Consider the following 10,885-nt stretch of genomic DNA (forward strand, 5'->3'; position numbering starts at 1 on the left):
AATAAATATGATCACGAGGTGTCGACCAATACTATTGATCTCAGACTAAATGATTGTTGTATAAACTGCAGACCGTCAGAGGAAGAGGTGTCACTGACTCCGGACCACACCCAAAATAATGAGCGACGTTTAGTGGCAAGCACGAGAAATGTAGATAGTAAAAATATTTTTTCTAAGGAAATCTTCATCGATAATTTTAATAATAATTGCATCACTTCTCTACATTATCTCTGTAGCAACTGCTGCTGTCATCAGTTAAAAACAACTCGTTTGAAGGATACTGTCTGCCAATCATCACAATACACTGACAACTTGCCAGACAGCTGCGACGATGATAATGCCACAGAAACAGCATTGCATAGGGATCAGCACGTTACGAAAGGCATTCCAGGAACTTGCCACGCGACAAGCGCACTTACCGGCGGAGAAGGCGAGCGAATCACGGCAAAGAAAGAGGGAGAAGTGAAAGCGAACTACATTCTTGGTACTCAGGTACAAGGAAACGGAATTGTCTACATTTCTACAACACGGATTAATTGTTTGTTACTATCATTTAATAATAATAATCAATCTGATAACACAAATCTTTCTGGTTCTGTTTTTGACAAGTCTTTTAAAGCTGTCGGTGAGGAAAATTCTCCTTTATATTCGCAATCACATGTTATTACTCCTGATAGTAACACTAACTTCGATTTTCAATTTAATAATTCGCAGTATTTGAGAGATACATTAAGCAGTAGTTCGATTTGGAATAAATATCAATCATCCGATAACAAAAGCAAAAGTGATAGCTATGACATCATCACCAGTGGCAATGATAGTCCACTCACTCGACACTACATAAACACCAAGTCATTTGTAGACATTACAAATACGTATAATGAGTTCAGTTTTTCATCTTTGACAAGTATTCGCACCCAAGCAGAATAACATGATGTTCTGCCGACAAAATAACAAAAGTGTCATAGATATCCGTGGCCGATTTCTGACCACACAATTTTTCCCTCTAGTATCGATAACGATATAGGTGGTCGGTTGTCAGCTGCTCGTGTTAGTGAACAACTGGGAAAGCAGTTAAACCCGAAATGGCTCGATCCCCTTCCTGGATTTTCTCACAGAATATTTTGACGACGATAACACCACCACCACCAACAACAACAACAAAAATAATGTCATCAGTAATAAGTGCAGCGTAGTTGTTACTGCCAGAAGCTTAATACCGACGAAGTCGACTCCCTTATCATATTTATCATATTTATCAGCAGCAGGGGGAGAATCTACCCCGACATCACTTTTATCTTCTTTTCCATCTATAGTTTTTACTCCTGAGATTCCTTTTCACCCTACCCCAACCATTGAAACATGCGTTAGAAAAGATAGCGGGATAATATCTAGCAACAGCTTTTCTTACAGCCCAACGTCAGTTATAGCAACTTCATTAGGAAGCGCTACCCAAACAACCTTGGCTCCCTCATGTTTTCCTCTTACTTCTGATAATGTTGCTCTCACCTCTATACTTGTTTCCGACACTTGCTTACTTGCTGAACACGCGAAAGAAGTGAAGAAAAGAAAAAGTAGACGGAGCGACGGTGGAAGGATAAAATCAATAAAGTGAGAACTAATAAAAAGAAAAACATATTTGATTGAGAAACTGTCACTAGTGTTCAACGAGAAGGCCATGTACGGTCCGATGGATTATTTGGAAATAAACAACTATCTCTGTTTACCCAGGAAGAGAAAATTTCGTTCACAGAAAAGTTGAACAATTCACATTTTCTTCTCGTTCAAAATCCTCGTAATCCTTATCACCATCATAGTAATTTATGCTTTAATGAAGCGAAGACTGGTTGCAACCAGCAAGTTAGCAGTCGTAATTACTGTGGCACCGAGAACACAGTAAATCATTTTGGGCTGCTTTCTCCCTACTCTGCAACAAAGGGGCCGCCGTGTATCGAAGCTACTTACTGCTGTGACTGCTGTACAACTAATCATCATTACTACACCAACTCCGGTACTAACAAAAGTAACGTTATTACTACAACTACTGACAGTACCTGCGTTACAAGGACCACTTGCATTAAGGTAAGCAAGAGTGAAAGATCGTGGAAAAGTAGTGATACTTTTGACTCTGATAAGGAAACCTGTCGAGTAAGCACTAACCAAACGACCGACTGCGTTGTTTGTACTTTAGGCTATCGCGGAAATGAACTGTCTAATGCGGCGGCAACAACGACAGCAACATCAACAACAACATCATCATCAACAACAACAACTTCAACAACTCACACAGATCATATACCAGTGGCTTGTAACGAAACCGTTCTGAAAGAGGGTTCGCTACCGTTGTTTATCCATGCTGATAGTCTGTTACATAGGAAGTATAGCGGCAACCGTAGTAGTAGTAGCTCTGTCTTATTGACAGAGCAAGCAGCAGTACACGACCACCCCACATGCACGGCAATACGGTCACTTTTACCAACCTATTCCAACTACGTTGGTATAGCCAGCAGCAACAGTGGTTGTAGCGGTGACGGAGACGGCGGGGAAAAGCCTATCGCAGACACTGGAACAGCGGAACTTGCGCTGCTGGAACTGAAAACGAAACCGGTCAGTACACCTCTGTATTTACCTCCTCAAACTAAACATTCTCCGTACGGAAACAGTGATCGTTTGTGTTGTCAATACAAATACTATTCTGACAAACGTGAAACACGACAGAACTTTTCAAACAAATCGACCAATTACAGGTGTATAACTGCAAAATTCCCAAGTGCACAGTCAGTAGCGAGAGAAGCAGAGTCGTTACAACAACTGCTGTGCGGTAGTGATAATTCTGATAATGTTGTTCTTTCTTCAAATGATGTTTGTGGAGATATCGAGTCGGGTTCGGAAACGCGGATAAATTTCAATGAAGGCCCTAACATGGATTCTACAAAAATTATTAACAACCAACCTGCTGACGGATTTCATAACTCAATAGTCTACCGAAAGTGTGACAGAATCTCTGGTGAGGGTTCTGGTGAAATTATTTTATCTTCGGACTACGGTGGTGTATCCTCCGGTAATCGCGTTGAAATGAAAAAAAGTTCATCTCCTTGTAAAATACCTGTTCAACAGAAACAAAAGACAAACATGAGTACAGGGACTAAACATTCTGTGAAATCCAGCCAGCTTCCTCGTGGAAAATCTACTTTGATTGATCAGACCACCAGGATCTCCTTTAACAAACAAACCAGCCAACAGACAAGTGCTGACAGTAGTAGACTTCCGTCTAAATGCACAGGTAAAAAATCTTCTCTTGTTAATGGGGATACGAATGTTAAGAAACAAGGTGATAAAAATACAACAAATTTAAAAAATATCAACGTGGGTAAATCTGTTAGTAGTTCTAAAATACATCGTAACACAGCATTAAGTAAAACTAAACATCAAACAACCAGTGATATAAGTTCTAAAAATTGTAATGAATTAATTTCAATTGATAAACATATTTCTACAGTTCTGTCTGAAGAGTCACCAGAAGATAGTGAATCAGCTATTGATGAAGTGAAAGTAGTTAATGAATTAAATGATAAATTCCGTCTTCGGTCAGATTCAGAGTCCAGCCATGCTAGCCATTCTTCTTTTTGTTCCCAGCTATCCACTTCATCGGTTAAATCATCTATTTGTCTTCCAAGTTCCACTAAAGGTGGGCTTGGGAAAACTAGTAAAATTCTTACAAGCTCCTGTTCTCGTTTAGCTGTGTCTAAAGCAGAAACAAAACTACAGAAAAAACCGTCCATGCTAAGCCGTACCACCTCATCCACAACTGTCTCTCGAACTAGTAATTCTGCTTTGTCTCACCCATCCAAGTCATCTCCTGCACATTCACGCCTAACGTCACGAGTTAACACTGAAAACTTACAAAGAGCTGTGAGCACAGGTTCTTTAAGAAATAATTCCAATAAATCTAGTATTCCTCCTACTGGCAGACCTAATACAACAGTTACAAAAAGTAGTGGTTTGTCACTGAGGCAAAAGAAAATTGCTGATTCAGCATCTGATCTTTCAGTTAACTGCACAACTAGATTAGGTAGCAAAATTCAAAACAAAGAAAGTTTAAAGACAGTCAGTTCCGAGAATTTGTCAAACAAAATTCAAAACTCATTTGGAAGAAGTTGTGAAAATTTAACAAAAAAGAAAAAAAATGTGTTACAAGCAAGTTGTGAAAATTTGTCAGTTAAATCTCGCAATAATTGTGTCACCACTCCTGACTGTACACTTCAACAAAAAGGTATTTCGCACAATAAAAAATTAACTTCCACTCAAAACATTAACAATGGAGGTTTGGTTCATCAAAAGGAAAAATACAGTGGTGGTATGTCTTTATTGAAGGCGAGCAGAATTAGTGGCAGCAGCAGCAGTTCAATTCCTACTGCCGCAACTGCAGCTGATAAACTGGACAATAAAAAATTAAGTAATCTCCGCTCTAGCACCTCCGCAGTTACTGAGCGGAGAACAGGTGTGGGGCTAGGTAGCAACCAGGAGGGCAAACCAACCACTAATATTGATAGATCTCAGATTAAAAAGAGTGTACCAGCTACAGGTAAAAAAACTACATCATTAAAATCAAATGAAGCTATTGAACCATTATCTAAAAAGAAACTTGTAGCAAAAACAAGTCGAGGTTTTAGTGACCATAAAGTGACTTCTAATTTGCCTACTGCTTCTTCTAAAGCTTCATCTGGCATTAAAAAGTCTAAGTTGTTAGAGGCTCAGTCTAATAATGTGATTAGTCAGACAGCTGGCAAAAACTTTCAGGGAAGAGCAACCTATGACAGTAACCGGTTACAGCTGGATAAAACCAAGAATACACTTTCTGTTAATGAGGTAGAAAATTTGGAATTACATTATAAAGAACTAGATGATGCACCTGAAAATGAAGATAAAGTTGACAAAGATAGCTCATCAACAAAACCAAATATTTCTGAAAATTTTGCTTATGATGATTACATGATTATAACTGAGGCCCTTTCTGATGAAAGCATATCTGGGCCCAGTGTACATGTCGGAGATTTAGACAATGTTTCAAACCCCAACCACCTCTCTGATGTTGATGCTTCGGAAAGTTATCAAACTAGTTCTTCAGCTTCTGCCCTGGACATCAGTTTACATGAGGACTATGTGTATAATGGATCTCTTGTGACCTCTTCTAGTGACAACTGCACCGACAAGCACACTGGCTTCCAGCGCACACAGTCAGCTGTCCATGCTTGCAGAGAAGTTACCAACAGCTACCAGGCTAACACCAGTGAGGATGAGTGTAGTGAAAAAGAAGAAAAAGAGGAAACAGAGAGAAAAGAAGACATAGAGGAAAACAGAGTAAAACTAAAATTATCAGACCATGGTGTAATTAAATCTGATGCCTATTCTGATAAAACTTTTGACTATGAAGCTAGTTATGACTGTAATCTTTCCAGCTGTGGCTATCAGCAGCCACAGAAACATTATGGACAGCCCTACCCCCATCAACAATATCCCCACCATCCCCCTCAACACCATTATCATCCCCCACACCAATCTACTGGAACTGAGAATAGTTTTAAAAATTTATCAACAGATGAAGGGAGGGGTGCTCAGTCTAGTCCACAGCTTCATAGTATTAATGATAGTAAATGTGTGTATAGCTTTGAATTTGAAGAGGGACAAAATCAAAAGCAGGCGGAAGAAGATGGGGAGGAAAAAGCAGTGGGTGAGAGTGAAAACTTAGAAGAGAAAGCATCAGTGGTTGTATTTAAGTCAGCTGACATTTACAGAGTGGCAGGGCATGGGATGCCAGTAGTAGAGTTCACCCCGCCCCAAATAGCCCACCACAATATTTTGAGGAATGAAAACAGTGGTAGTGGTGGTTGTAACCCAGTTTCTGCTACAGACAGAACAAGTAAAGATGTGACAGCTACCAAAACTACTACAGTTCTGAGGGGAGACGCTGATACTGAAGGAGAACTCGCAGGAGCTGAGAGAAGCGATGAGGAAGCTGTCGACTGCCCTGTCAACAGACTGTTGCAAAGAGAAAGAGACAGACCAACATCATTCACACAAGTAAATGTTGGTGAAGAAGCTCTGTTTAAGCAGCAGATAAGTTTTGGTGAAGTTGCTGTGACAACAACAACAACAACAATACTTGCAGCAACAATAAAAGCTGATGTTACCAATTCCAGCCTTCAGGAAATGGCAGACCAACCAGGGATCCAGTCCTCTAAACTACAACTAGGAGATCTTCATACATCTCAGTCAAGAACCCAGTCCTACAACAGAGATGTCATGTGTGAAAAAGGTGACTTATCAAGGAGTACTGCTACGCTGTTTATGGAAGAACAACAACAACAGCTGAATTCTAATGCAACCAGGCAGATGACAGGCCCATTCTTACCATCTGAAATGGGATTCCTTGCTGGTCAGATGCTCAGCCCCTGCAGTAATGACAGCAGTAGCTTCAAAGATATCAGTGATGGTGCTGTCACACCTCTCAGTGATGTACAGGAAATATTTGACCAGGAAACCTCTCAACTGAATGACATGGGCAATGTGGATGAGCTAAGCAGTACCTGTAAACTTGTTAGTGATATTACAGAAGGTGAAGTTGAAGGTGTCCTTATAGAAATTGAAGACAGTACTTTACAAGTGTCTGGGAGTCCAGATGGTGAAGACGAGATTATAGTAGAAGAGCAGGATTATGTTGTGACTGATGAGAGGAATTATAATGAAGAATCAACTCATTTTACAAATGATGATATAATCGGTGAACGTCCAATTGTGGATGCTGGAGAAGATCTTGCTGAAGTGACGCTGGATAGTAATGAAACACAAAATTTATGGTTCTCAATTGAAGCAGAAACAGACAGTCAATATGAAAATCTTAGTACATCAATCACACTAGAAAATATAGCGGAATCTAGTATTGGAGAGGATGTTGAAGAACTCCTTGACCAGACTCCCAGTATTGAATCTAGCAACACCTCCTCACGAATTCATGGAAATTTACGTGAAAGTATTCTGAGGCAGTTACAAACACAAATAAGTGAAGATGATGCTCCAGATATTTTAACAGAGGAAATATCTCCAAGCCTTGAGCATTTGCAGTTAAGAACAAAATCTGAGGAAACTGATTTTGGTGAATCTGATCAACAACTAATATCAGGATGTAATGAAAAAATGATTAACAAAGATTTTTATTTGCATTCCCATCAATTGGAACCCTGTTTTCATACTGATTCCCTAGCTGAGAATATCCAACAAAGATCTGCTGATGTGAAACTGGATAACTTTAAAAGTCAAACTAAAAACAGTTTGTCTGGAAATACTGTTTTAGATGATAAAAACTTACTTGAAACAAATGTCAACTTTAATGAAGATGTGCAGAGAGCATATACTAATAGCCTTAAATATGGATATAAAAATGAATTTGATTCTTTGGATGTCAATATTTGTAATAATGATATTTCTCAAGAAATGGAAATAGAAGACGGAGGTTTTGTTATTCTCAAGAATGAAGGAGTGAAGAAAACCAATGATAATTCCAATCAGGATTTCACACTTCGGCAACTTCAGGGAACTCTCAATCTAAGGAAACAGAAAATTCTTGAACTTTGTGGGCAAACAGAATCAGTTTCAAGCAAGGATATTAAATCGCCCTCTCCTACAAAGATTTCAATTGATAGAAAAGAAAGGTCACCAAGTTTTAAAAGATTGGATGCTTTTTGTACAAGCCCTGGGAGTGTTAATGAAAATATTAGCCCTACAAAAGCTAATTCTTCTTCAGCATTAAACATACCAAAAGCAGACACATTGCAAAACCTAAGTCCAAAGACAGATGAAATAGTTTCACCAATAAAAGAATCTTGGATCAAACATGAAGGAAAATGGAAAAGAGGATATATACTTGATGATGGTTCAAGTGTTCCGTCTGAAAAATATCAGGATTACATTTTGAAATCTATACCAGTTACTCCAAGCAGTGATGGAGAACACAGTTTTGAGAAATATTCCTCAGCACAGATTGTGAAGAGTGATAGTTTTGAAGAAAATTCCTTGACTTTAAAGCAAGAACAAAGTAGTAATTTTGAAGAAATTTCTAAATGCAGAATGGAATTGTTTAATCAGAACCCTGTACTCGAAGAAGAAGTCTTTGGAAATAATGAAGCAGAATTCACTCATGAAAATTTTAAAATGCACAAAACTGTGTTGGGAGATATTATAAGCAGTAAAGAATCTTATGATTCTGTAGATGGCCAGCCATCTGAAATAAATATGCTTTCTCTTGACACCAACTCAAAAATAAAGGATTATGGAGAAACTGAGATAACTGAGGCTGAGATGACACATAAATCACAAGCTGAGCTAACTTTGCAGACTGAAAGTGTTCAACCAGTCATTACAGAACAGAAGACTTATTCACCAGAAATTGTGGATGACATACCATTTGTTGATATGGATGAAACTGTATGTGACTCCAACATTGTTAGCATTGCTTCAGTTAAGCTAAAAAATAGTGCATCTCAAGATATTCCTGAAGTCACTCCTACGCAGGATACACTTAGTTCAGTGAACACGGAGTTTAAAAGCAAAGAGATGGTATCCATATTGGATTTACAAGAAAATACCATGGAGCAAGTTCCTCATCCTTCAGTGATTGAATCAACTTCTTATAATGAGCATGAAACAGCTGTTGATTTGGATACTATTACAGATGACCCAAGCACACATTCTTCTGTTGATGAGTTGAAGTGTGAGCCACTTATTGATTCGGGTTTTGAACACCCACTTCATGAGTTTGATAATGTATCAATGGCTGTTTCAGATATTGTAACCACGAATGATACTGATATTGAACGATTAATAGATTCAGGCATTGCACAACCTTCAGATATGGATTGGGTTCCTATTACAGATGAATATAATATTTTACCTGCTAATGCTGAAGAGTGTATACCATATTTGAACTGTGAACCAGTGAATGGAAATAAAAGGATGCAACATGATTCAGATGATGCACTACCAATCCACAGGAAAGAAGTAGTAAATGAAATTAAAATTGACTCTCCTAGAAAACTCATTGATTCTCAGTCCCTGCCAATGGATATACCTCAAGGAAAAATCCCAGGATTAAGTACAGATACTGAAAGAAATAAAATAAAAAATAAACATACAGAGAAACAAGAAATGAATTTTGCAAACAGTTCAGATACCTACCATACATCTGAGGAAACAGAATCATCATTAGGAAATCAAAGAGATATGTCCATGTTAGAGCAAGATATTTATGCTTCTTCACCTAGAGAAGTTGGTTCTTTATGTGATGAAATTTTCAGCATTATTGGTTCACCAACTTTATTGAATGAATCTTGGAAGAAATTGTCACAGAATAAATCTGAAAGTGACTTAAGCAAAAGTGAGAATGAACTCTATTTTGATGGAAAAAGAACATACAGAAATTTACCCACGTCTCGATCAGTTTATGCAAACATTATTCGATCTTCTATTTATGAAAACTCTGAATCAGAAAGTTCAGAATCACTGGATTCTATCACCAAAACAAGTTATGATGATTTAAAACAGACCAAAGATAAAAACAACATCAAACTGAAAGGACAGGGATACTCTTCAAACGAGGATTCTCCTGAAGGTTTAATGTCATCCATGGATTTCTATTTAGATGCCAGCGAATTTGCTCGAGCTTGTTGGTCTGATAGGAGTACCTTGTCTGAATTCTACCCAGTTGGATCACATCAGAAATTGAGAGCTAGTGATTCATCTACCTACGGGGTAAGTAATTTATTTTTCCCACATTTTCATTTATTAATATTATATTATAACCAGTGTCACACTACTAATATCTGATGGTTTCTGTCTTTGTTGTGCACAACCTCCTTTTACACACATACACATGCACCTGTCCTTCTATAGTAAATCTGATACCTTTTAGTTTATCCTTTGTTATTATAAAAAAAATTTCACATTTACATACATGTAAGATATTGTACTAAATGAATCTGGTGATAAAGTGAAATTGGCAATCTTTATTCTGTTTTTGTATTTTAGAAGTTGACTCTTGAATGAAGATTTTCAGTTGTCTGTTTCTACAATTGTGATTATTGAGATACACTAAAATATATATTAAGACAGATTGCTAGCTAGTGTGACTGAGTAAAATAGTGTATTTGATAGATAAAAAGTGATTGGGTAATAGAGTTCACCTTATTAAGCGTACACCCATACATTGAAAGCTATGTTTTGCCTCACAGTCTCTTTCACCTGATTGCTTTTTGACCAACTGCTTAGCTTTCTCTGTATAATTTTATGAATAAACTAATGTCATAGACTCTAGCTTACTCTTTTTACATGTATTGAATTTTCACAATTTTTTTTCTGTATTCAAATAAGCTTATCATTTTTGGTGGGTATCGGGCTAGTGTGTGTATGCGTTTTTACACACACAAAGAGTTTTTGACTAAAACTCAAGAAGCAAAACCTCATCAATAAGTATAAGTAATTTGTCACAACTCTAACAGCACATATATATATATGTATGTATATGTGTGTGTGTGTGTATATACACACTACTTATAAATATGCATACAGAGACATGTGTACATACATGTCTGTGTGTATGTGTGTGTCTGTATATACACCACTCATATATACATAAAAATGTATATATATGTGTACATATGAAGTGCAGGCTTGGCTGTGTGGTAAGAAGCTTGCTTCTCAACCACATGGTTCTGGGTTCAGTCCCATTGTGTGGCACCTTGGGCAAGTGTCTTCTACTATAGCCTTGGGCCAACCAAAACCTAGTGAGTGGGATTTGGTAGACGGAAACTGAAAGAAGCCCGTCGTATGTATA

At 37.8% G+C, this 10,885-nt stretch overlaps 1 protein-coding gene across 6 annotated transcripts in view; it reads left to right on the plus strand.

Moving 5' to 3' along the window:
• Positions 1–2,491: 2,491 nt before the first annotated feature.
• The window catches only part of LOC106874706 (uncharacterized), a 780,999-nt gene continuing 772,605 nt past the window's right edge, over positions 2,492–10,885 (plus strand). For 2 of the 6 annotated variants that reach the window (XR_008263925.1, XM_052967086.1), the window contains exon 1: positions 2,492–9,804. Coding sequence is in view for 5 of the 6 variants with exons in the window: in XM_052967086.1 (XP_052823046.1) it covers positions 2,923–9,804 (6,882 nt within the window). In the remaining variant the exon portion in view is untranslated. The remainder of the gene's footprint in view (positions 9,805–10,885) is intronic. The other 4 variants (XM_052967087.1, XM_014922521.2, XM_052967085.1 and 1 more) reach the window with 4 other exon arrangements.

Source organism: Octopus bimaculoides, chromosome 4, assembly GCF_001194135.2.
Source record: "Octopus bimaculoides isolate UCB-OBI-ISO-001 chromosome 4, ASM119413v2, whole genome shotgun sequence".
Classification (NCBI taxonomy): Eukaryota; Metazoa; Mollusca; class Cephalopoda; order Octopoda; family Octopodidae; genus Octopus; species Octopus bimaculoides.